The 27,650-nt window shown below is 39.6% G+C and overlaps 1 protein-coding gene across 1 annotated transcript in view; it reads left to right on the top strand.

Annotated features, from left to right (window-relative positions):
- Nucleotides 1-25,407, top strand: part of sorl1 (sortilin-related receptor, L(DLR class) A repeats containing) — a 201,557-nt gene extending 176,150 nt beyond the window's left edge. The window contains exons 46-48 of the mRNA XM_073029918.1: nucleotides 9,690-9,882; nucleotides 18,554-18,766; nucleotides 20,913-25,407. Coding sequence (XP_072886019.1) covers nucleotides 9,690-9,882; nucleotides 18,554-18,766; nucleotides 20,913-20,977 — 471 coding nt within the window. The 3' untranslated portion in view covers nucleotides 20,978-25,407. The remainder of the gene's footprint in view (nucleotides 1-9,689; nucleotides 9,883-18,553; nucleotides 18,767-20,912) is intronic.
- Nucleotides 25,408-27,650: the final 2,243 nt, after the last annotated feature.

Here is a 27,650-nt window from a genome sequence, read left to right as displayed (position 1 = left end):
TCTTTGTAAATGTCCTGAATAGTGGGAAGTTCATGTCTACAAATGCACTGGGCTGCCCGCACCACTCTCTGCAGAGTCCTGCGATTGAGGGAAGTACAGTTCCCATACCAGGCAGTGATGCAGCCAGTCAGGATGCTCTCAATTGTGCCCCTGTACAAAAATTCTCAGGATTTGGGGGCCCATACCAAACTACTTCAACTGTCTGATGTTAAAGAGGTGCTATTGTGCTTTTTCTACCACACAGCCAGTATGTACAGACCACATGAGATCTTCGGTGATGTGTATGCCAAGGAACTTAAAGCTGTTCACCCTCTTAACCCCAGATCCATTGATATCAATAGGGATTAGCCTGTCTCCATTCCTCCTGTAGTCCATAAACAGCTCCTTTGTTTTTGTGACATTGATGGAGAGGTTGTTTTTCTTGACACCACTGTGTCAGGGTGATGACTTCTTCTCTGTAGCCTGCCTCATTATTAGTTGAGATTGGGCCAATCAATGTAGTATCATCAGCAAATTTAATTAGCAGGTTGGAGCTGTGGGTGGCGACATAGTCATGGGTATCTGGGGAGTAAAGGAGGAGGATTAGGACACAGCCCTGCAGGCACCTGTGTTGAGGGTCAGAGGGGCAGACGTGAGGGAGCCCACTCTTGCCACCTGCCGGCGATCTGACAGGAAGTCCATGATCCAGCTACACAAGGCAGGGTGAAGGGTGAGGTCTCTGAGCTTCTTGTCGAGCCTGGAGGGAATTGTGGTGTTAAATGCTGAATTGTAGTCCAAGAACAGTATTCTCACATAAGCATCCTTCTGCAGGTGTTTAAGGACAGGTTGTAGAGCTGTGGCTATTACATTATCTGTCAATCAGTTGTGTTGGTAGGCGAATTGTAGGGGGTCCAGTGTGGGTAGGAGCAAGCTGCAGATATAGTCCTTGACCAGCCTCTCAAAGCATTTGCTTAAGAGCTTGATTGAGTTTTTTTTTTTGTTTTGATGAGATGTCCAAGAAAGTTGAGGGCAAGGCAATAAATGTGGTTTGTACAGGGTTCATTAGGATCTTTTAATGAAATCCAGGGAGAGCTGGCTAATTGAATACACAATTGACTTGTTGGTAGAAAGCAGGGTGATGGTAGAAGGCTGTTTCTCAAACTTTTTGACCAGAGCCTTCTGGTGTGCCTTGGGTCAGTACTGTACCCATTGTTGTTTGTCATCTCTATCAATGATTTGGATAAGATTTACATTTGCAGCTGACACTAAAATAGGCGGACATTGAAGAAGATTATCAAAAATTATAGTGAGCTCTTAATTGGTTATGTAAGTGGGCCAAGGAATGGAAAATTAAGTTTAATTTAGTTAAATGCAAGGTGTTGTAATTTAGGGTAAAGCCTAATCCAGATAGGATTTTCACAGTGAATGTTAGGGTGATGGGACTGTTGTAGTATGAGCACATGGTTCACTAACAGTGGAAATGGAGGTAGATAGGGTGGTGAAAAAGGCTTTTAGTACACCGGCCCCCTTAAACCAGAGCATTGAGTCTAACATTTGGAGCAAGTTGGTTGGGGTCATACAGGGCACTCATGAGGGTGCATTTGGAGTATTGCTTTCAGTTTTAATTGCTCAGCTACAGGAAAGATATTATTAAACGGTGAAGAGTGCAGAAACAACTTGCAAGGATGTTGCCAGGACTTAAAGGATTGAGTTATAGGGAGAAATTGGACAGATTAGGACTTTTAGAAATGGTTATTACCCTTCAATTATCAAGCTCCTGAGCCAGCATGGATAATTTCATTCACCTTAATACTCTACTACTTCCATACCTCATAGACTCACTTTCAGACTCTACAACTCAGTACTATATTTTTTTTAAATTGTTTGCACAATTTGTCTACTTATACACATTGGTTGCTTGTCAGTCTGTTATTTATAATTTTACATAGATTCTATTGCATTTCTTTATTTTCCTGTAATAGCCTCCAAAAAAAAAACCCGATGGTATATGGTGACAATGCATCTTTTGATAATAAATTTACTTTGAACTTTTAATCTTTGAACTTTATTCCTTAGAGCACAGGAGATGAGAGATTATCTGATCGAGGTGTGTAAAATCATGGGGGACATAATTTGGTTGAATACACTGTGTTTTTCCCAGGATTGGGGACAGGCTTAGGATCAGAGGGGAAGAATTTAATAGGAATTTAAGGGGCAACTTTTTTTTTTTACCCGAAAGGTGGTATCTGTGTCAACAAGTTAATAGGAACTTGAGGAGCAGCTTTTTTTTAAACCCAAAAGGTCGCAAAAGATGTGTGGAATGAGGAAGTGGTTGTGGCAAGTATAACAGCTTTTAAAAGACAGTTGGACAGCTGTATGGATTAGAAAAGTGTAGAAGGCCGTAGGCCAAATGCTAGCAAATGAGATTAGCTTGAATGGGGCATTTTGGTCTGCATGGACTAGTTGGGTTGTAGAGCCTGTTTCTGTGCTGCATGACTACAGTATTGTGACATTTTGTTAGAATAAAAAATGTATTTTCATTTTTTTCTGTACTCAAAATTTTTGTGTAACTAAAAGGATGGCTATTCTAATTACAGTAATCAATTGCTTTAAGGTGTTTTGAAGAACAGCACTTTGATAGGTTGGATTCCTGATGTTGACAGTGTAGTTGAGGCAGGAGGTGATATGATGATGGCTGGGATTTTCCCATAGAGATGGGAGTAGTTGCTGTGGGTTAGTTGTTATGTGTACATCAGAACCTCATAAAGCACAGTTGGCAAGTTGTTTGAGTATCTTTATTACCAATTGAATCTCCAGACATCATTGGATATGGAAGGTGTGGGATGTGATCTCGGTTCAAGAAGAAACAAATTACTTCTGACCAATGAAATTTTTTGAGGAGATAAGAGTGTGGTAGAACAAGGGAACCTGGGAGTACAGTTCCATAATTCGTTGAAAGTGGTGTCACAGGTAGATGGGTCATAAAGAAAGCTTTTGGCACATTGGCCTTCTTAAATCAAAGTATTGAGTACAGGAGATGGGATGTTCAAGTTGTACAAGATGTTGGTGAGCCCTAATTTGGAGTATTGTGTGCTGTTTTGGTCACCTACCTACAGGAAAAATGTAAACAAGGCTGAAAGAGTACAGAGAAAATTTACAAGGAGGACCTGAGTTGTAAGGAAAGATTGAATAAGGTTAGGATTGTATTCTTTAGAACATAGAGAGGAGATTTGAGAGGGGTATAAAAAAAATAATGAGGGGTATAGATAAGGTAAATGCAAGCAGGCTTTTTCCACTGAGGTTGTGTGGGACTACAACGAGAGGGTGTAGGTTAAGGGTGAAAGGTGAGATATTTAAGGGAAAACTTCTTCACTCAGAGGGTTGTGAGTGTGGAATGAACTGTCAGCACAAGTCGTCCATACGAGCTCGATTTCATTGTTTAAGAGGAGTTTGGATAGGTACACGGATGGTAGTGGTATAGAAGGCTATGGTCAAGGTGCAGGTTGATGGGAGTAGGCAGTTTAAATGGTTTTTACATGGACCAGATGGACTGAATAGCTTGTTTCTGTGCTGTATTACCCTGACTCTTGAGAGTTTATGGTCAAAAGAAATACTGTGGATGTTATACTTCCAGTAAATATTTTTCGAAGTGGCAAAGTGTGAGTTAATTTGAACTATAATGGATGGAAACTGTTTAAAAGTAGAAAAAGCTTTGTTTAATGAGTATGTTCTTGGGCAGGCGAAGGATCCTACCAAATATCATTTAAGAAGTAGCTAAAGATTTGAAATAAAGTGGTATGAGGAAGACCAAGGTACAGAGTTGTTAAAAAGCAAAAGTCTGCGGATGCTGGAAATCTGAAATATAACAAAGAATGTTACTTGGGAGGTCAGGTAATATAAGCACTGGTTGACGTGCTGAGTCTCCACAACATTTACAGTTTTTATTAAATAATTTTGTGTGTTCATACAAAGTTCACTGTTTTGAACAAGTTCATCTTCAGGAGACTGGAAACTTTGAACCTGTTAGAGCTCTTCAGGTGCTTTTTATGCTAGCTAAACAGTTGCCATCACATGGTTTAGTTAGCTGATAACTTGAATGCTTCAGTGAATTACATACAAATCGAATGAGTCAGGCTCTTGTATCCCTGTTGGAAAAATAAGCATTCCCTGGATGCCATTTGTTCCTTTATGATGATTGAGTGGAATTTAGTATACTTAATTATTCTTTTATGAACAATAATATTCTGAAAATGTAAATGAAAGCTGTTTTGAGGAAGTGGTTCTTGTTTACAGCTCCTGTGAGTTAAGTTGGATACCTTTTTTATTTTAGAGGATTTAATAAGTTTCTAAGTTAGCAATACTTCAGAAGACTAGCTTCTCCCTGTTTTCGTTGATGCTTAAGTAGAGAATGAATGTGGAGAGTGTAATGGCTAATTAAGTGATCTGCCACTCCTTCCTGGTGATCATTAAATCAATTTGATCTGGCATGAGAACACCGGTGATATTCATGAATCATCTGTTTTTCAGTTTGAGAGAAATTTAGGTGAAGAGCTTTTTCAACGCAAGATGGGTGGGGGAGGGAAGGGAGAAGGCAGGAAGAGGAATAAAAGAAAAGGACATGCTTCTCGACATAGTATAACTGTATGAACCTACTAGGCATACATTGAGAGTGGTGGGGATGGGGGGTTGGCAGTGGTTGAATCTGTCTACTTTGCAGTTTTTTGACTGTCATTCCAGAATTCATTGGACTACATTACCCAAATATATTATCTTTATATTATTACCAAAAATATTATCTTTACATGTTGACTTGGTTTTATTGGCTGTAACCATGCAAATTGTTGACATAATTGATTGAAATTGATCAGTGTGACTAGTTAATTGACCATTCTCTTATTTTTCATTAAAAATGCACTCTGGAATGTTCTCATGTTTTATTGTTTTACAATATCGAATCAGTGCATTTATTTTGGCTTTTTTGACACTGATCAACAGAAAATCCTCTTGTGTTAAAGTGAAAATAAATTTCTACAAATTGGTCTAAATTTATTACAATTAGTAAACACAAAGTTATTGATTGCATAATTACTCACCCCCTTCAAGTCAGTATTCAATAGATTGAACCTTTGGCAGTAATTGCAGCCTTGAGTCTGCATGGATGGGTATCTATCAGCTTTGTACATCTGGACACTGCAATTTTTCTCCACATCTTCTTCACAAAACTGCTCAAGCTCTGTCAGATTGCATGGAGATTGTGAGTGAACAGCCCTTTTCAAGTCCAGCCACAAATTCTCAATTGGATTGAGGTCTGGACTCTGACTTGACCACTCCAGAACATCAACTTTGTTTTTAAGGCATTCTTGTGTAGCTTTGGCTTTATGCTTGGGGGTAATTGTCTTGCTGGAAAACAAGTCTTCTCCCACATTGCAGTTCTCTTGCAAGATTTCACTGTATTTTGCTGCATCCATTTCACCCTTTACCTTCACAGGCCTTCCAGGGCCTGCTTCAATGAAGCATCCCCATAGCATGATGCAGCCACCACCGTGCTTCATGGTAAGGATGGTGTGATTTTGATGTGCGGTGTTTGTGTTTTTAGTCCGATGGTCAAAAAGCTGAATTTTGGTTTCATCAGACCATAGAACCTTCCAGCTGACTTTAGAGTCTCCCACATGGCTTCCGGCAAACTCTAGCTGAGATTTCATGTGAGTTTTTATTTTCATTTCATTTTTCAATCTTTTTATTGATTTTCAAATACAGAATATACAAATCAGAGGAGGAGTTTAGCAAACAGATAATATAAAAGACATATAAACAGCAATAATAAAAACAAAGTATATAATGTCAAAATCAAATAGGTAAAATATTACGCTGTTATATATACAATGGTCAAAAAAAACTACGACTCCTCATAGCAATCATAAAAAAAGATTGGAAATTTTATTTGATAAAGGAAAAAAAACCACTAACTAAACTGAAACAAAAAAGAGAGAAAAAAACATCCTTCCAATCGTCTCCGAACCTTCACGGATAAGGATTTTCCCGAAAGAGAATGAATATAGATAGATAGATAAATAAATAAATTGAACCATGTGAAAATATTGAATAAAGGGTCGCCAGACGTTCAAAATTAAAGGATGTATCAAATGTCCGGCTTCTAATTTTTTTTTCAACAGTGGCTTTCTCTTTTTCACCCTCCTAGAAAGCTGGGACTGCTGAAGCACCTAGGCAACAGTTATGTGTGCAGTGTCTCCCATCTCAGCCACTGAAGCTTGTAACTCCTCCAGAGTTGTCATAGGTCTCTTGGTGGTCTCCCTCACTAGTCCCCTTCTTGCATGGTCACTCAGTTTTTGAGGACGGCCTGCTCTAGGCAGATTTACAGCTGTGCCATATTCTTTCCATTTCTTGATGATTGGCCTAACTGTACTCCAACAGATATTCAGTGACATGGAAATTTTCTTTTATCCTTTTCTTGACTTGTGCTTTTCAATAACCTTTTTGCGGAATTGCTTGGAGTGTTCTTTTGTCTTCATAGTGTAGCTTTTGCCAGGATACTGACTCACCAGCAGTTGGACCTTCCAGATACAGGTGTATTTTACTACAATCCATTGAAACACCTTGATTGCACACAGGTTTATATAGAGCTAGGACACCTTAACTAATTATGTGATTTCTAAAACCAATTGGCTGCACCAGTGATGATTTGGTGTGACATATTGAAGGGGGTGAATACTTGTGCAATCAATTATTTTGTGTTTTATGTTTGTAATTCATTTAGATCACTTTGTAGAGATCGGTTTTCACTTTGACACGAAAGAGTCTTTTTCTGTTGATCAGTGTAATATATATATATATATATATATATATATATATATATATATATATATATATATATATATATATATATATATATATATATATGTAACACTTGCCCAACAGGCTGGTATATGTCTAGGGGAAAAAGAGATCCAGCCACACACCAACCCCGCCTCCCGTACACGCAGGTGCTGTGAGAATCGAGTTTATGCCTCGCGCCCCCGCCGGCAGTATCAAACTCACAACAAATACCGTTATGAAATACACTTTAAAGAGTTTACTAAAATTAAAAGAGTATTAGGCAGTACAATATATATATATATATATATATACAAGAAAAAAACAAAAGGCGCCAACTTATCAAAGTTCAGTCAGTTTAGTGCACATCGGTGGAGCTCATCCAGCGAACCATTCGACTCCTCGGTGGTCGTCCTCCCGAAACTCCCACTTCGGACTCCCCGGTGGTCTCCCGAGCGCACGTCCTCCTTCCTCGGCGTCTCCCTCCGGACTCCCCAAGCCCGCGCAACCCCTCCCCCAAGTTCCCAGCCTCACAAAACACAATAACATTCCCCATTGATTAACAAATGAATACAATTACCATATCAGCCATTCTAAAGCGAAACAACGGCAAGAGAAACTTTTAACAGACAAAGAAGCATTCCTACTCGTAACAAACCAAAGAAGCCCTTTTTAGTAACATACACAGGACATTGTGTGTGTGTATATATAATGTGATTCAATGTTGTAAAACAATAAAACATGAGAACTTCCGGGGGGGGGGGGGGTGAGGTAAATACTACTTATCAACACTGTATATGGACAAACTAGATCGTATAAGTGGAGAGAAATGTCAGTATGCACATGGAAAAAAGTGTGAGCGTATGTGAGATGCATTTCTTATCTTGAATTGGTGTTAGTGATGATTATATTGACATGCAAATATGCATTGAATATAAGTATTTGCTGTATCACATGCATCATGGAATCATAAAACGCTACAGCACAGAAGCAGACCCATCTAGTCTGTACCGAACTATTAATCTGCCTGGTCCCATCAACCTGAACCCAGACCATAGCCCTCTGTACCCCTCCCATTCACATAGCTATCCAAATTTCTTTTAAATATTGATATTGAACCCGCATCCACCACTTCTCCTGGCAGCTCTCAGTACTTCAGTTCCACACTCTCACCACCCTAAGTGAAGATGTTCCCCCTCATGTACTCCTTAAACATTTCACCTTTCACCCTTAACACATAACTTCCAGTTCAAGTGTCACCCAACCTCAGTGGGAAAAACATGCTTGCATTTACCCCATCTATACCCCTCATAATTTTGTTTACCTCTATTAAATCTGCCCTCATTCAACTATGCTGCAGGGAATAAAATACTATCCTCTACAGCCTTTCCCTATAATTCGGGTCATTAGTCCTGGCGACGTCCTTGTAAATTTTCTCTGTACTCTTACAATCTTATTGACATCTTTCCTGAAGGTAGGTGACCAAAACTTCATACAATTTTCCAAACTGGGCTTCACCAACATCTTGTATAATTTTAACATAACATCTCTACTCTTGTACTCAGTACTTTGATTTATGAAGGCCAATGTGCTAAAAGTTCTCTTTATGACCCTATCTACCTGTGACACCATTTTCAAGGAACTATGTACCTGTATTTCCAGATCCCTCTGATCTAACACACTCCTCAGTGCCCTTTTGCTCACCATGTAAGTACTACACCCTGTTTTTTTTTCCTCCCGAAATACAATATGTCACACTTGTCTGCATTAAATCCCATCTGGTATCTTTCAGCCCATTTTCCAGCTGGTACAGATCCTGCTGCAAGCTTTGATAGTCTTTTTCAGTGTCCACTACACCCCAATCTTGGTGTCATCTGCAAATTTGCTGATCCAGTTAACCATATTATCATCTAGATTGTTGATTATAGATGCAAAAATCAACAGACCCCAGTGTGAATTCCTGCAGCACTCCACTGCTCACTGGCTTCCAGTCAGAGAGGCAACCATCTGCTTGCCTCTCTGGCTTCTTCCCCCCCCTCCCAAAGCCAATGTCTAATCCAATTTATTACCTCATCTTGAATGCTGAGAGACTGAACCACCTGAACAGCCTCCCACATGGGATCTTGTCACAGGCTTTACTAAAATCCATGTAGACAACACCCACTGCGTTAACTACTTCAACTTCTCTGGTAAATTGCTCAAGAGACTTTATAAGATTGGTTAGATACAACCTACCAAGTATAAAGCCATATTGACTGTCCCTAATCAGTCCCTATCTATCCAAATACTTGTATACATGGCCCCTAAGAATACCTTCCAGTAACTTGCTCACTGGCCTATTATTTCCCGGCTTTTTCTTAGAGGCTTGCTTGAACAATCCAACATTAGCTATCCTTCAATCCTCCAGTGATGATTTTTTTAAATTATTATTCTCTCCCCCCCCACCCCCCACCTTGGGCAAAGACATTCTAAATATCTCTGCTAGGGCCCCTGCAATTTCTGCATTAGCCTCCCACAGGGAGTTCCTTCTCAAGCCCTGGGGAGTTATCCACCCTAATTTGTCTCAAGATAGTTGATATTTTGTCTACCCTTGAATGGAGTACATTTTTCATTCTGTTTCTCACCTGTTCAGGAATTAAAATCTTAATTTCTGGTTTAAGTTAAAAATTTCGAAGTACCTCCTGCAGTAATTCTTCTGCCTGTGTTCAATTTGCTTTAAAGCTTCAGAGGGCTTCACTTCTGATTGCATGTTTTGTATGTTGACTTTCACACAATGATATGTTGTCCTGTGAATGGCAGAATCCACTGATGGATAACACCAAATGAAATGGAGGGGAAAAACTGCAAAAACCTAATACATTGTCCTTTGTTTGATCCAGGGTTATGAGATCCACATGTATGATCATACGACCAATACAACAGTGTGTCTTGGGAATACAACGGACAACATCTTCAAGATTTCTAATCTGAAGGCTGGCCACAACTACACTTTTACGGTACAAGCCAGATGCTTGTACAATGGAAAGATTTGTGGTGAACCTGCTTCCCTGCTCTATGATGAACTTGGCAATGGTGAGTTCAAGAAAGTTTGCTAATCAGTACACAGACATGAATAATTTGTAGTAGGCCTGAAGGATGAGGGTTAACTAGGCAGTTAACAGAAGACTTGGCAATGACAAGACTATTGTAATTGCTGCCTGTATTGTTATTTTGCTTTATCATCACATGAAACAATGCTTAATTACGCTATTGTTCCTGTATCATTAGAGTAATGTCGTTCATAAGTTACGCCAGCTCATAAGATATAAGATGTGAACACCAAAGATTTGTTTTCTCAGAAATCTTTTAGTTGCTTTGGACAGATTCTATTTGTTTTCATTCTGCTTTAAAGACACAGACCAGTTCAATTTATTTATTTCTTTGGCGGTTTGATCGGGGCAGGACTGCGCAAGCGTGTGGATGTCAGCCAGTGAGAACAGCGAGAAGAGTTTAAAAGAAGACACCTTTATAGAGCAGGCATCAGAGAGGCAGGCGACGGAGTAGAGGGAGACAGAGTAGGAAGGCTTTGGCTCAATGGGGCATGGGCAATAGTGGGTCAAGGTGAGGTAGGTTAACTGTGTAGATTACAGACAGAAAGAGGCTAGTGTTCTGTGCTCAGTGTCAGATGTGGGAAGTCCAGGAGACTCCCAGCTTCCTGGATGCCCACATCTGTGTCAAGTGCGTCGAGCTGCAGCTCCTTGGGGACCGTGTTGGGGAACTGGAGATGCAGCTTGATGACCTTGGTCTGGTCAGGGAGCGTGAGGAGGTGATAGAGAGGAGCTATAGGCAGGTAGTCACACCGAGACCTGGGGAGACAGATAAGTGGGTAACAGTCAGAAGAGGGAAGGGCAGGAGTCCGAGGCTAAGAGGGTGGCGGCAGTGATGAGGGACTCTATAGTTAGGGGATCAGACAGGCAATTCTGTGGACGCAGGAAAGAAGCTCGGATGGTAGTTTGCCTCCCAGGTGCCAGGGTCTGGGATGTTTTTGATCATGTCCACAATATCCTGAATTGGGAAGCAAAACAGCTAGAGGTCGTGGTACATATTGGTACCCAACGGCATAGGTAGGAAAAGGGAGGCGGTCCTAAAGCAGACTACAAGGAGTTAGAAAGGAAGTTGAGAAGTAGGACCACAAGAGTGGTCATCTCAGGATTACTGCCTGTGCCACGTGACAGTGAGTATAGGAATAGAGTGAGGTGGAGGATAAATGTATGGCTGAGGGATTGGAGCAGGGGGCAGGGATTCAGATTTCTGGATCATTGGGACCTCTTGGAGCAGAAGTGACCTGTACAAAAAGGACGGGTTGCACTTGAATCCCAGGGGGACAAATATCCTGGTGGGAAGGTTTGCTCAGACTATTGGGGAGAGTTTAAACTAGGATTGCTGAGGGGTGGAACTGAACTGAAGAGATGGAGGAAGAGGCATTTGGCTCACAAATAGAGAAAGCCTGGAGACAGTGCGAGAGGGAGGATAGGCAAGTGATAGAGAAGGGACACACTCAGACTGATGGTTTGAGATGTAAGGAGTATTATGAACAAAGTGGATGAACTTAGAGCGTGGATCAGTACTTGGAGCTGTATGTCCTGGCCGTTACAGAGACTTGGATGGTTCAGGGGCAGGAATGGCTACTTAGAGTGCCAAGCTTTAGATGTTTCAGAAATAACAGGGAGGGAGGCGAAAGAGGTGGGGGTGTGGCACTGCTGATCAGAGTGTCACGGCTGCAGAAAAGGAGGAAGATATGGAGGGATTGTCTACAGAGTCTCTGTGGGTGGAAATTAGGAACAGGAAGGGGTCAATAACTCTACTGGGTGTTTTTTATAGACCAGTAACAGTGACATCGAGGAACAGATAGGGAGACAGATTTTGGAAAGGTGTAATAATAACAGGTTTGTCATGGTAGGAGATTTTAATTTCCTAAATATCAATTGTCATGTCCCTAGACCAAGGGGTTTAGGTGTGTTCAAGAAGGTTTCTTGACACAATATGTAGATAAGCCTACAAGAGGAGAGGCTGTACTTGATCTGGTATTGGGAAATGAACCTGGTCAGGTGTCAGGTCTCTCAGTGGGAGAGCATTTTGGAGATGGTAATCACAATTCTATCTCCTTTACCATAGCATTGGAGAGGGACAGGAACAGACAAGTTAGGAAAGCATTTAACTGAAGTAAGGGCAAATATGAAGCTATCAGGCAGGAACTTGGAGACATAAATTGGAAACAGATGTTCTCAGGGAAATGTATGAAAGAAATGTGGCAAATGTTCAGGGGATATTTGTGTGGAGTTCTGCACAGGTAGGTTCAAATGAGACAGGGAAAGGATGGTAGGGTACAGGAACCGTGGTGTACAAAGGCTGTTGTAGATCTGGTCAAGAAGAAAAGAGCTTACGAAAGGTTCAAAAAGCTAGCTAATGACAGAGATCTAGAAGATTATAAGGCTAGCAGGAAGGAGCTTAAGAAAGAAATAAGAGCCAGAAGGGGCCATGAAAAGGCCTTGGTGGACAGGATTAAGGAAAACCCCAAGGCCTTCTACAAGTATGTGAAAAGCAAAAGGATAAGACGTGAGAGAATTGGACCAATCAAGTATGATAGTGGAAAGGTGTGTTTGGAACCAGAGGAGATAGCGGAGGTGCTTAATGAATACTTTGCTTCAGTATTCACTACGGAAAAGGATCTTGGCGATTGTAGAGATGACTTGCAGTGGACTGAAAAGCTTGAGCATGTAGATATTAAGAAAGAGGATGTGCTGGAGCTTTTGGAAAGCATCAAATCGGATAAGTCACCGGGACCGGACGGGATGTACCCCAGGCTATTGTGGGAAGTGAGGGAGGAGATTGCTGAGCTTCTGGCAATGATCTTTGCATCATCAATGGGGATGGGAGAGGTTTTGGAGGATTAGAGGGTTGCGGATGTTGTTCCCTTATTCAAGACAGGGAGTAGAGATAGCCCAGGAAATTATAGACCAGTGAGTCTTACTTCATTGGTTGGTAAGTTGATGGAGAAGGTCCTGAGAGGCAGGATTTGTGAACCATTTGGAGAGCATAATATGAAAGGCAGGTCGTGCCTTACGAGCCTGATTGAATTTTTTGAGGATGTGGCTAAACACATTGATGGTAGAGCAGTAGATGTAGTGTATATGGATTTCAGCAAGGTACTTAACAAGATACCCCATGCAAGTCTTATTGAGAGAGTAAACACAAAGTACACTGCAGATGCTGTGGTCAAATCAACACGTACAAACATGCTGGAGGAACTCAGCAGGTAGGGCAGCATCCATGGAAACGAGCAGTCAAAGTTTCGGGCCAAGACCCTTCATCAGGACTGAAGAAGGAGGGGGCAGGGGCCCTATAAAGAAGGTGGGAGGAGGGTGGGAAGGAGAAGGCTGGTAGGTGCCTGGTGAAAAACCAATCAGAGGAAAGATCAAGGGGTGGGGGAGGGGATAGGCAGGAAAGGTGAAGAAGGAATGTAAGGGGAAAGCTCTGTGGGTAGTAAAAGAAGACAGAATCATGAGAGAGGTGATAGGCAGCTGGAAGAGGAGGCAGAGTGAAAGTGGGATGGAGGAAGGGAGAGGGAGGGAATTACCAGGAGTTGGAGAATTCGATGTTCATACCAAGGGGCTGGAGACTACCCAGACGGTATATGAGGTGTTGCTCCTCCAACCTGAGTTTGGCCTCATCATGGCAGTAGAGGAGGCTATGTATGGAAATATCTGAACGGATATGTGCCCCTTGTCCTCACCTACCACCTCACCAGCCTCCGGATCCAGCATACTATCCTCCGCAACTTCTGCCACTTTCAACAGGACCCCACCACTAAGCACATCTTTCCCTGTCTACCCTTCTCTGCTTTTCACAGGGATCATTCCCTCCACGACTGCCTGGTCCACACGTCCCTCCCCACAGATCTCCCACCTGGTACTTCTCCCTGCAAGCATAAGTGCTACACCTGTCCCTACACCTCCTCTCTTACCACCATTCAGGGCCCCAAACAGTCCTTCCAGGTGAAGCAACACTTCACTTCTGAGTCTGTAGGGGTCATCTATTGCATCCGGTGCTCCCGGTGCGGCCTCCTCTACGTCGGCATGACCCGACGCAGATTGGGGGACTGCTTCGTCGAGCACCTCCGCTCCGTCCGCCACAACAGACAGGATCTCCCGGTTGCCACCCACTTCAACTCTGCTTCACGTTCCCATTCGGATATGTCCATACATGGCCTCCTCCTACTGCCATGATGAGGCCAAACTCAGGTTGGAGGAGCAACACCTCATATACCGTCTGGGTAGTCTCCAGCCCCTTGGTATGAACATCGAATTCTCCAACTCCTGGTAATTCCCTCCCTCTCCCTTCCCCCATCCCACTTTCACTCTGCCTCCTCTTCCAGCTGCCTATCACCTCTCTCATGATTCTGTCTTCTACTATCCATAGTGCTTTCCCCTTACATTCCTTCTTCACCTTTCCTGCCTATCCCCTCCCTGCTTCCCCTCCCCCACCCCTTGATCTTTCCTCTGATTGGTTTTTCACCTGGCACCTACCAGCCTTCTTCCCACCCTCCTCCCACCTTCTTTATAGGGCCCCTGTCCTCTCCTTCAGTCCTGACAAAGGGTCTCGGCCCGAAATGTTGACTACTCGTTTCCACGAATGTTGCCCTACCTGCTGAGTTCCTCCAGTGTGTTTGTATGTGTTATTGAGAGAGTAAGGAGGCATAGGATTCAAAGGGACATTGCTTTGTGGATCCAGAACTGGCTTGCCCGCAGAAGGCAAAGAGTGTTGTCGATGGGTCATATTCTGCATGGAGGTCGGTCACCAGTGGAGTGCCTCAGGGATCTGTTCTGGGACCCCTACTCTTCGTGATTTTTATATATGACCTGGATGAAGAGGTGGAGGGATAGGTTAGTAAATTTGCTGATGATACAAAGGTTGGAGGTGTTGTGGATAGTGTGGAGGGATGTTAGAGGTTACAGCGGAACATAGATAGGATGCAAAACAGGGCTGAGAAGTGGCAGATGGAGTTCAAGCCAGATAAATGTGAAGTGGTTCATTTTGGTAGGTCAACTATGATGGCAGAATATAGTATTAATGGTAAGACTCTTGGTAGTGTGGAGGATCAAAGGGATCTTGGGGTCCGAGTCCATAGGACACTCAAAGCAGCTGCGCAGGTTGACTCTGGTTAAGAAAGCATACGGTGCATTGGCCTTCATCAATCGTGGGATTGAGTTTAGGAGCCGAGAGGTAATGTTGCAGCTATATAAGACCCTGGTCAGACCCCACTTGGAGTATTGTGCTCAGTTCTGGTCGCCTCACTTTTGGAAGGATGTGGAAACTATAGAAAGGGTGCAGAGGAGATTTACAAGGATGTTGTCTGGATTGGGGAGCATGCCTTATGAGAATAGGTTGAGTGAACTTAGCCTTTTTTCCTTGGAGCCACGGAGGATGAGAAGTGACCTGATAAAGAGGTGTACAGGATGATGAGAGGCATTGATCGTGTGAATAGTCAGAGGCTTTTTCCCAGGGCTGTAATGGCTAGTGTGAGAGGGCACAGTTTTAAGGTGCTTGGAAGTAGGTACAGAGGAGATATCAGGGGTAAGTTTTTTTTTATGCAGAGAGTGGTGAATGCCTGGAATGGACTGCTGGTGACAGTGGTGGAAGCAGATACAATAGGGTCTTTTAAGAAACTTCTGGGCAGGTATATGGAGCTCAGAAAAATAGAGGGCTATGGGTAACCCTAGGTAATTTCTCAGGAAGGACATGTTCAGCACAGCTTTGTGGGCTGAAGGGCCTGTATTGTGCTGTAGGTTTTCTATGTTTCTAATTTGTATTCAACTGAAGATACTAATTCCTACTTTTCAAGTATAGTCATTAGTCCCTAGTTATGGCTTCAAAACTGTGCAGGGGGTAGGGAACAGTATTAAAAATTAGTTTAGTTTGGTCAAAGAATTTGTCTTAAGAGAGAATTGAAATAAAGTACATCTTGTTCCATTTCCCTGCATATAAGGACATGAGTAGTAGTGAGGCTGGATCATGGCAGGTTTGGCTCACTACCATGTATGCCTGCACTAACCAAGGCTTGATGTGGAGGGCTCAGTGAACAGTGAGGACTGGATGAAACTAGGCTTTGGTTGGCAGCGCAGAGGCCTTGCCTTCAGAACTCCTTTGACTGACTCTAATGGAATGAAATTTGAGGTTAAGATTTTGGCTTCTGTCTCTGACATTCGCCTGGAATCTTCATTGAAATCATTGCAATGTCAGATGCGATGTCCTTTCTTTATAGTGTAGGAATTGAGAAGAAGGAAAATTCCATCAAAACTGGACAATTGCCACCGATTAGCTGCAGATTCCATCTTGAGCTTGTGCACACTGTCAAACACACGAGCCAGGGTTTACTGAAGTATGTCTTTAATGCTAGGATCTGGTATTACTAACAAGGGCAGCATTTATTATGCATTCCTAATTACCTTTGCCAAAATAGTAACCTGCCACAATGAACTGGTGTAGTTCTACTGGTGAATGTGTACCCACAGTGCTGTTGGGTATGGAGGTACAGTGATATTGCCAAGTCAGGGTGGTATGCAAATTACAGATGGTTTTTCCATACCCTTGAAACCTCTGTCCTTGTTGGTAATGGTTGTGGGTTTGAGGGTAACCTAGGCAAGTAACTGCAACATAATTTGTAGATGGTATACATAGCAGCTGCTCTTCAATGACGGAGTAATTAAATGTTCAGGTTAGTATTGGGTACCAGTCAAGGCAGTTACTCTGTCCTAGATGGTGTCAAGCATTTTGATTTTGTTTTATTGTAGCCTTTCTCATATAGGCACTCTGAATGCTGCCTGCCACGTTCTAGACTTACAGTTGGTGGAAAGGCCTTGGTGTTAATCATGCATGACAATATACCCAGCCTTTGTCTTGCTTTGCTAGCTGTGGTACAGTATTTATGTTGCTGGTTCAGAAGAGCTTTTAGTCAGTGGTAATCCTGAAGTTATTAATGATGAGGGATTTTGTGACTAATGCTATTGAATATCAAGTATGGCTCTCTTTTTGAAGACTATCATTGCCTCACCACCTTGTTGAGGACCATAATGCAAGCATTTCTTTCCATTTTTCAGCTTGCACCGAACTTTGCTGTGTATTGGTATAGATTGCTTTAGGAGTCTCAAATTGAATTGAACTTTGAGAAATCATTACCTAACATTCCCATTTTTAACCTTAAAATGCAAGGACAAATGGCTGAACACTCAAAAGCTCTGACTCTAGCCATTGATATTTGCCCTAATAAAATGAGGATGGATAAGAACAAGTAATTGATTTATATGCTCCTGCTTTGAATGATTCTCCAGGAGCTACAGTTAACAGTGCAACAAATCTGCTATGCTTCCCCTCACTCAGGGGTTATATAGAAGTTTAACAACCAGGATGAGCTAAGTAATTTCTATGCCAAGTTAAAAGGAAATGTTTTTAACAAAATCCCCTGTAGTACTCTGTGTATGAGGGATCAGTGTGAGCACAAAAGGGAAATGGTATACAGTAGAACAATTTTCTGCTGTAAAATGGTGACCATTCCTCTTTTTAAAAGACCTTTCCAGTGTAACATGGCTACAGAAAAAAGAGAACGGGATATAAATAATATGCAACAGGAAATTAATGCAAGTTGGAGAAAGATTTGGAAGATTTTTCCATGTAATAATGGGACCTAGAGATCCATATTTGGGAAATTCTGCAGGCCCCATGTAACTAAGTGTGACTGATTTTGTAAAAATGTAAGATTAAGCTGTGCATATGAAGCATTTCTTTTGTTAAAATGGGGGAGTAATTTGAACAACAAGGACTCATTTAAAGTTTTATTTGATGGTGGTAATTGGATTAAGGTAATTAGTTAATGGAATTTTGAACCACCAAATTGAATTGTCAAGCCACAAGGTTTAGTGACTAAAGTTTCAGATGCCTGTGGTTGAGTGCTTGCTAATGACTCCTGTTTCTCATTTACAATTTTTTTCTGATTTAAAGAAGAGCTGCTTAAGCATGCTGATTGTATACAGACATAGAAAAAATCATTACCAGTTCTGATTGTACTAAAGGCTTGGTCTTGAACATCAGAGTAATAGTAAATTAAAATACAACCATATAGGAAGAAAGATCAAGATTGAGGAACTAAATGTTTCTGAAAATTTGTAGTCTACTGGTGGTGTTATTGAAAAGTGTCTTTTTGTAGCATCATACATTAACTTTAAAGCCTTGTGCAGAATATATAAAACAAATTTTTGGTATGGATTGGCAAGTCAGAGTTGAAGGTTAAGCAGTTGTATTACTCCCTGGAATGCCAGTGGGTTTACCTTTCACTAGAATTTTCTGTTGCCCTTGCAACAGTTATATTTTTGATGGGCCACTTTGTTAACAGTCTGTAAGCAGCCTATATTTGGAATTTGTTATCTCTTGATTGAAGTAATATTAAATAAACAGCACACGCCAGGCCAGGCCAGACCAGGCCAGGCAACATCCATGGGAAAGAGTAAACAGTCGATGCTTTGGGCTGAGACTCTTCTTAAGGAACTTTGTCTCAGCCTGAAACGTCGATTGTACTCTTTTTCATAGATGCTGCCTGGCCTGCTGAGATCCTGCACCGTTTTGTGTGTGTTGTTTGGATTTCCAGTGTCTGCAGATTTTCTCGTCTTCGTATTATATTAACTAAATTTTGGTTTGTGTGTTTTCTCTCAAGCGGTAAGCCCATTACCTTCCAAGAATCCTAAGTCTACGGATGTAGCAGCCATCGTAGTCCCAGTCATGTTCTTGCTCCTTGTGATGCTGGGTACTGGCTTTGCTGTGTTATTTATTCGACATCGAAGGCTCCAGCACAGCTTTACAGCCTTTGCCAATAGTCACTATAATTCTCGATTAGGATCTGCTGTGTTTTCTTCAGGTGATGAGCTAGGTAAGAGTTTGCTCTACATGCATACAAAAGCCTTTACCGGTTGAAGTGATGGGTATACTAAAATGTAGTCAAACCCTCATCGTCATTCACTTGTTACCAATACACAGTCTAATTTATAAAGCATTTGTACTCCTAATAAGAATGCATTCTGATGCCAAATGTATGCTCGGCCTCCCCTTTAAGTTGGAAGAACACAACCTAAAGTTTTGTCCAAATTTTCTTTTTAAAGTAGATTACGGATGATTTAGTTTGTTACTGAAGTTTCCCTGTCTTTCCAGATTTTGGTTTATTATTGTCACATGTACTGAAATACAGTGAAAAGCTTTGTTCTGCATGCCATCCATATAGATCATTCCAAAACATAATAAGTAGTGTAAAGTAGTATAAAGGAAAAGACAAAAGCAGAATGCAGGATATAATGTTAGTTACCATTAACTGAGAAAGTGCAGTGCAGGTAAACAGATAAGCAAGGGCTACACTGAGGTAGAGTGAAAGATCAAGTGTTTTTCATACAGGAGGTCCATTTCAATGTCTTAACGGGGTTCTTGAGCCTGGTGGTGTGTGTTTTCAAGCTTTAGTATATTCTGTTGTGCTGTGTCCAGAATAATATGGGCAGTGTAGTAAATCCTGGAACAGACTGTCTGTTGATGACAGTATGCCACTTGTGACATAAGTGTGCTTTCTTTAAGTCTCTCCTATGCATTATGCATATTATCCTATGATCAGTTAATGGTTTCATTTTTAAAGTAAATGTTCTTTAAATATGTAAGATTGGTAATAGTTATTTAGTGTGCTAGATGCTACACCCCTAAATCAACTCATTTTGCTAACTGTAACAAGGTCTTGGGTAATCTAATTACTACAGAATTCTGTCATGAAATACTTGAGTTCAGTTGCCATGTTGTGAACTAATACTAATGATTCCAAAAAATGAGGTTCTACTGGCCAGTTATCTTGAATTCAAATTATAACTGCACTGTAGGATGACATAACACAACTTCCAAAAGACTCCAATATCAATTCAAAACTCAAACCTCAAATCCACAGGGATTAATGGAAATTCCTAATTAATAAATGACAAATAAGGCAAACTACAAAAAAATGTACTACTGATTTGAATGGATATCCCAAGCTCCCAATGATTGTCATTTCAATTCCCTTTCCCATTACCACACAAATCTGTTCATCCTCTGCTTTCTACACTGCCAGGGTGAGGCTCAGTACAAACTAAAGTAATGCATCATTCTGCCTGGATAGTCTAAAACCCAATAGCATAAACATTCAATTTTGCAATTTCATGTCATCTCACGTCTGGGTATATCTCTCTATCTCTGTTCCTTCCCCCCCCGCCCCGAAGACTGGACAGATTTTGGCTTATCAGCCTGGAAACACCTCAGGTGATTTCAGTGGTTTAAAGTTAAGGTTATAGATACATTTGGACATGACTATTATGTCGATGTGTGGATTAAAAATCACATATTCAAAACAAAATTAAAGCAAATAATTAGTTACTGTAGTTTCATAGAGCATGTATTATGTATTTTCAATGGAGGCAAATGCCTGGAATGCAATCAAAAACCTGGTGTCCAATGAAAAAATGGTTAGAATATATAGTATGTGGATGCTTGAATTAAAATATGATAAATAGCCATGCTCACCTGTAATTATTTTGTGCAGTCCTGCAGAATAGGTGAGCTAATTTGTTACCTGGTCATTTTATTGGAAAACTCTTGTGTCCTTTATCATTCAAGGCCTTGGAAATAACAAATATTTGCCAAAAATGAATCCTTACTGATTTTGTTTTAAAGACATGAGAAAGCATGAGAGAGACATCTGGTAGTTGTAGTCTTTCCACTGGTTTTCTGCAAGTTATAATCCTCTGCCCAGCTCAGTTTTCCCAGAGCCATTAATTGAAAATGGGAAACTTCCCCACCATCATCAAAATGTTTGTTGAATGATAAAAAGCTGGCTCCATTTGTGCTGGAGGTTGTTAGAAAATGGATCATTACCGATAATGTATGCAGCGGTACTTCCTGTACTTGTATAGTTGTAGCAGTGGTTGGGATGAATGAATTTTTAAATTTGTTTCTTATAGATTACCTTCCATTCAATGATTTGTTGCTGTTCATATTTTCCCCCCTCTTAGGTGATGATGAAGATGCACCCTTGATTAATGGTTTTTCAGATGATGTACCAATGGTGATTGCATGAAGATCTTGCTGCAAACATGTGCTTCAAGATTTCTAAGAAGTCTCAGCAGCAGGAAGAAAACCTTTTTTTAAAAAAAAAAAAAAAAAATGCACTTTTCCGAGTTACAATACATTATTTTTATATGGACCAAAACTTAGACTTTATTGTGATGCGCTGTGATGTTTGGATAAGATTGCAAGGTGTGTGGTGCAGCCCCAGTTTCTAACTAGGCTTTTGCACAGCTGTACTTGTGTTCCTTGTCTTCAGGCAACTGGTATTTTTCAGGTTATTTGCTTGGGGGATATTATGGATGCAGTCCCTCTTTCTGATGGTCTATAGATTAGACTAACTTATCAGTAGAAAATTTGACCTTGAGGTCAAATTTCCAAATTATTTTCCTTAAATAGTCATGACTTAGTGATCATGGTTTTTAAAAATAACTTAATCAAAAGATTATAACACAATTTATCATAATAGCATATAAAATAGTTTTGTTAAATCATGTATTGAAGCATCAGCATGGCAAATAATTTGCAGCAAAAACCGGTTCATAGTGAAATTTCATTTAGGCAGTGCAATTAATCCTTACACTATTTACTTATCACTCTTAAGCTATCCATTGATTAAAATCAAAAATAACATGGGCAGAGTTTTGGAATAATGCAATATACTTTCTATTAACAACATAATCAAGAAGTATACTTGTGTAATATACTTCATTTCCCCTACAGTTTCAATTTGTACTATATTCAGATAATTACAATTGTTTCAGTACTCTTGCATATTCCAGCAAGGTAGTTTCGCAATAACTTTTATTGTGTCATAGAATAACAAACAGCAGGAAGTTATTTGACCAAAGACTGTTCCAGCTTTTGAAAAGGCTTGTACAGTTAATTTCATTTGCACATTCTTTGTTCCTAGCTCTGCACCTTTCCACCTTTAAGCATTAATCCAGTCCCTTTTTGAAAGTTTCTTTTTATTGAATCTGCTTCCATTTCCCTTTCAAGTAATGAATTCCAGATCTTAACAACTAGCTGCTTTTTCAGTAAGATTTTTTTAACCAGTTACTAGAAGGGTACACTGAATAAATAAATAAATGTGCTTAGGCACTATAGTGTATTTTCCCCCAAAGCAGGGTTATACTGTTTTTTTCAAGATGAGCATTTTTTTTAGTTTAGAGTATGCACCAGCCCCTGTTGCCTTCAATTGGAATAGTGTCAGATGGTTTAATCCTAAAATTTTGTTTAAACAGAAAGATTTAATATTCCCAAAACCATTATCCATTAAGGGTTCCAGATGTGTGCATACTGAAATACATCAACAGTGTTGTACATTTTCCCTTTCATCTCTCTGACATTTCAGGTTCAGTCACAAAACTACATAGCTGCCAATCTTTTACCCCATAAAGCTGATGAGGTTGACTTTAAAAGATTTCTGTTACCTGCTAGTAGATGCGGGGGAAATGGCATTTCTTTGCATAATGAATTTTGGTGGCTCTTTCACAATTTTAAGGAAGTCGTATTGGCAAGCCAGAAGCTTGCATTTGAAGTGATGTATTGAACAAATGTCTCTGCCTCATTTGACTTGCACTGAAGTAGAGCTGCCTTCACTTTTTCAAAACCCAGCATTAGGTTTGCTTTTGGAACTCAACTGGACTGTTTCTATTTTATAAAAAAAATCTCCCACCAGATCTCTTGTAAACCAAAATTTCATATAAATGGGATGAATTGAAATAACTGGAAATGGGCAAAAATGACTTTATTTGGTAATGCCTTATTGTTAGAACACGTGGTTAATATTTTATCAAAGAAAATCTACTTTGCAACAAAAAAAAACTGCCTTTTCTATTTTTGGTTCTGACTAGTCTGCTGATTATTTTCAGTGTTTCTTGTGTTACTTAGGATTTTTTGTATCTGCCACTTTTCTGTTTAAAAGAAACATCTCAAGAAAATGACCCAAGTGGTGCATGCATCAATGTGCTTGCTATTCACTTGGAACTCTGCATTGTAAATTATATTCAGCTTTTTAATTCCAATTTCTTAAAGAAAAATAATTTTTAGAAGTTTTGTTAGAGAATTGTTGCATTAGATTATGTTGAACAGTGGACAGGGAAAGCTTAATCACCCATCATTCATAACATCAGAGACTGTACTGTGAAGGATATTAATGCATGAATGATCACTTTGGGACCAAAGGAATGACTTCAGATTAGTAGTTTTAAAGTTCATATTACTGTGATATGATGGTAGTTTGACCATCTGAAATAGAATGCATCTTCAGGTTGGCGCTTAGAAGGTTGCCAGCAGCTGCAAGTTTTGCATTGTTTCTGATCATGTTTTTCACATAAGATAGAACTGTTTGTTCTTGCTATTATTAAAGAACATGCTGAATAGTTTGGTTCCCAGATCTGGAATATACTGTATAACAAGTTCTGTGGATATCCTAATTTACTGCACTAACTGGCGGCAGTTTTTTAATACAAATGTAAGATACAGGAGTGCCTCTGTACTCCTTTATATTATTCAACAATATCATAGCTGATTCAAAGTACTGTCATTTGTACCTTCAAGTCCAAGCTCTCTCACATGTTGTAATTGAATTCTTGTATCAGTTAGGAGCAAAACATCTGATCTTAAATCCGTCAATTCTATAGCATACGTGATGGTCATGCAATTTAAGAAAAGTTTTATAGGTTTTAAAAGCTTTTAATATTGATATGTTCTTAATTATGTTTTTAGACAGATTTCTGAATCCCAGCTCTAATATTGCTTTGAACCTGTATGTAATTCTACAAAATGCAATTATATTTCTGTAATTCAATTTGGAAATGGGTTCAAATTGTGTTCTGAAGAACAACTAAATTTATGGATTTAATAGTTGAGGGCTCAATAAAAATTTGCAATAGGATTTTTAAACTATTTTAAAACAATTTAAATATTCTTAATTATTAATTAACATTTCCACAACACTTTTCTGTAAAGATTGCGTGTTTTGACTACATACTTGGTCAAAGTTTACTGATGACAGATAGTTTAAAGGAATGTAAAAGCACAGTGTCTTAACACAGCTCTCCTTTTATGTGAAATATGAACACTTCCTACTCATGATAGATATTTGTCTGCATTGTAGTGGTGTGTTTAAAATACTAAATATAAAAGTCCTCCTGAACAAGATCGATAATTACAATATGGTTGAGGAGTTTTTGAGTTTTGCCTGTATAAACTAACATCTATGGGTATATTTCAAACTTTTAAAAAAAAAAATAATGAATTTATAGTAAGTGTTGAAGTGTATACTTGCATCATACAAACTTGTAGCCTTGTTTGAACTTGATCAGATCCTATGTGAAATTTTGTCAAATGTGCATGAAGAAATTTTTTTTCTAAACATACTGTTTTCCTGCCATTCCATGTTTCTAGTTGGAAAATCCATCCTAATTCTTGGCAGCCTGCTGTCTTGTGTTAGAGAAGTTTCACTCTATGGTAGTTATGTGATGCAGTGTTGAAGTGAAGCCTTTCTTAAAACTGATCAAAAATTTTTGCATTTTATTTAAGTCACATGAATGTACTATTTTACTGCTGGTTCATAGGAAGGAAACGTCCAGCAGGGCTGCTTGTTTTTAAAATACGGTACTACTTTTTAATTTTCCTGTGATTTCATTTAATTTCTTGCCTTAAAATTGGAGTGTTCTTTTCTGTGCAAGAAGATGCTTAAAAGCCTTTAAATCATTCTGCCACATCTGCCTTACTGAGTAAATCTTGAGCGTTTTTTGTGCATCAGCCTTTAATAATTTCTCCCACACCCCACAATTAAACTGCACATGTGCTCCATTCTTCGTCAGCCAGTAACTTAGCAGGACAGTTTGTAGTTTTAGTGTACTGCATTTGCTTTGAAAATAAATTTGATTGCTTCAACTTGTTGAGAAATAAATGCATATCAGATTCCAAAGTTGCAGATTGTACAATGCACAGTGTACAATAGTAGGTGTTTTGTATAAATGGAAAATATGTTTTTAAAAAAGTGTAAATTTTGGGAAAATAATGCTGTGGATCTATTTTTTATGTTTGGCAGTGATTAGAGATCATAGAAAGCACAGTAGACTGTTTGCATGGGGGAGAGTACTTCTGTATATAGCAACAATATAAATCAGGTTTTGCTTTTATGTTCTGTGTTTTTAAAAATATAATATTATGAAACATATTTTGAATTAAGCATAGTTGTGCCAGAAATAATCAAAATTAGTGGTACTAAAGATGTTCAGGTTGAGATTTTTCACACTGTCTTTTGGTTTTCAGGCTGTTGTGTTGTAAGACTTTGCACTAATAGAATATTGGGCGAGTTGTATGACAGATCTGATTCTTTAATCATCTATTGCTGTACAATTTTGGAAGGGGTGCAATGTGATTTAAATGTAGATTTATTTCACTTAATAAATTTTACTTGGATCAAGACTTTCAGGAGTTTTGCAATTTTAATTGGTTCATCAGTTGAAGACAATATATTTCATAATGCAGTTTAAAAAAAAATTCTCTCTTTTTCTACTGCTCTTTCATTTTTCATCCTTTCCCTTCATCATTGTGAATGTTTTTCCCCTAAGCTATTAGAACAGAAACAGCTGGGTTTTTGACTAATATAGGACACCTTATTGCTTATTATTCTGCTGCCATGTCAAGTATGACCCTAAACACACGGGCATCAGTAAGCTGCTCAAGCGTTTCTGGAGGAATGCAAAGCTACATCATTCTTGCAAAATCTGTTCAGTTGGCAAGTTTCAGTAGGAAAACCTCATGATGGTGATTGGTTGTTGAATCCTTTTCCCTCACTACCACTGATCCCAAAATGAACACATTTTGTTTACTTTATAAAAAGGTCACGTACTGTATGTACTTTAACTCAGTAATCCCTTTTATTCTTTGCTATATGACTTTCAGTGAATGCAATGTTAACTATTTGTTATTTCTAAATTCCCATTATAGTGTCATATGAATTGAAGGTACTTTATGTACCCTGCTAGCAGCATTTACAGCTTGCTGCAGTCGGAACCTTCTCTCTGAGTAGAAGGCTGTACAAGTGTTTTCACTTATTTGACTTCATTAATACGTAAACTGCTCAAAGGAAATGGTATGCTCAGCATTGCCACCTAGACTGAAAGAATTGAAAGGGGGACCAAACATGGAAAATATTGTGTTCCTGATTTGATGACGGTGATAAATTTGATGGCTAAAGCTAGCCTGGAACGCTGTGTTTGGAAAAAATACTGCAAGATAAAATCCTGTGGAATTGGTGCAAACTTTTCAGAGTAACTAAAGGATGTTGCTGTATGTCTGGAGACAGAAAGTCTTCAATAGTTGCTGTTCTGCTTACAGATTTCCAGCACTTTTTTTTATTCCCGTCTCCAACATCTGGATTTTGGACCTCAGCAATGAGGTCTTGATAAAACTCAATATATTCAAGGCATTTAACTTGGTTTGATATAATAGAGGCTCAACACTAAACACACTTTCTCTTCGCTAGGGATGTCTGAAGTCCACAGTGGGCGGAGGGGGGGAGCGGGAGGAAACAAGGTATTCATCATAATACTGTGAAGGTGCAGCATTCACCTGACAGTCTCATACAAAGTGCAACACTACCACTATACTGTATTCTAAAACAAACAGTGGTCAGACTTTACTAAAAATGTGGAATTCTGCTATCTCAAACTGAGCAATGTAAAGACTGGAAAAGTTGCTGAAGAGACCCACAAGTTATCTTGGATACCAGATAAGATTAAAGAAATTGACTTGGCTACTTGGCCTTCTAATAATGGAAAAGCTAGCCTGTGTACATGCTGATTATTTAAATTAAACAGGCTGTAGGGTATCATGGCACGTATTCAATTTTGGGATTGCTGATTCATTGTATATCTTTTCAGGGAGTAGAATTAAAAGGCATTTTGCAAAAAAGAGGTGCCAAATTGGGCAAGTAATCCATCCATTCTTTCAGACTAGTTCTGATTGGCCAGGATTGGAGAAAAACTTTCCAAAGTCTCATTTTCCCTATTTAGCTTTGGTTTCTGAGTTAATTAATTCTCAGGACCTAATTTGAGACTTCTGGTGGGAATGCCAACAGTGAGGAGAGACATGCTTGGAGTGGTGATATGATGATGTGTAAGGCATTACAGTAAGTGAGCAAGACTTGATGGGCCCTACTGCTCTTCTTTCACTCTGTTCTTTATGTTTGTGCTTTGCTAAAAATAATTGAACTTTCACACTATAAAATTTGAGGTTGCCCTGTCCTTTGAAGGAAGAATGCACCTCAGTTCTGGTTTTGCTGTGACCATATATCTTAACTAAGATCCTGATATTTCTGGAATTGCCTGCATCTGTTCAGGCAGATTCTTTAAGTTTTGTACCTAGATTATGAAAGAGGAAGGGATTTGGAAAACTTAAGCTTGTGAGGCTACCTCTGCTACAAGCCATATGTTTGTATGTACCTTGAACTGGGATTTTTAAGGTCTGTGGATTCACCAAGGCAGTTGATAGCTCACCCATTCTCACAAAATACAATATTGCTGAAGCACGTGTCAGCAGTTAGTGACGATGTTTGATTCTTAATGGAGGGGTAGAGGGGAGCCCATCACAAGCTTAACTCATGAAAATTAATTTTTTTATTAATGGAGCTGGCACAATGCTCCCGTTTTGTTGTTAAACACTTG

This window comes from Hemitrygon akajei, chromosome 26 (genome assembly GCF_048418815.1).
Source record: "Hemitrygon akajei chromosome 26, sHemAka1.3, whole genome shotgun sequence".
Classification (NCBI taxonomy): Eukaryota; Metazoa; Chordata; class Chondrichthyes; order Myliobatiformes; family Dasyatidae; genus Hemitrygon; species Hemitrygon akajei.
Note: the sequence above shows the minus strand (reverse complement) of the source record. Positions and strands in the feature narration are given on the sequence as shown.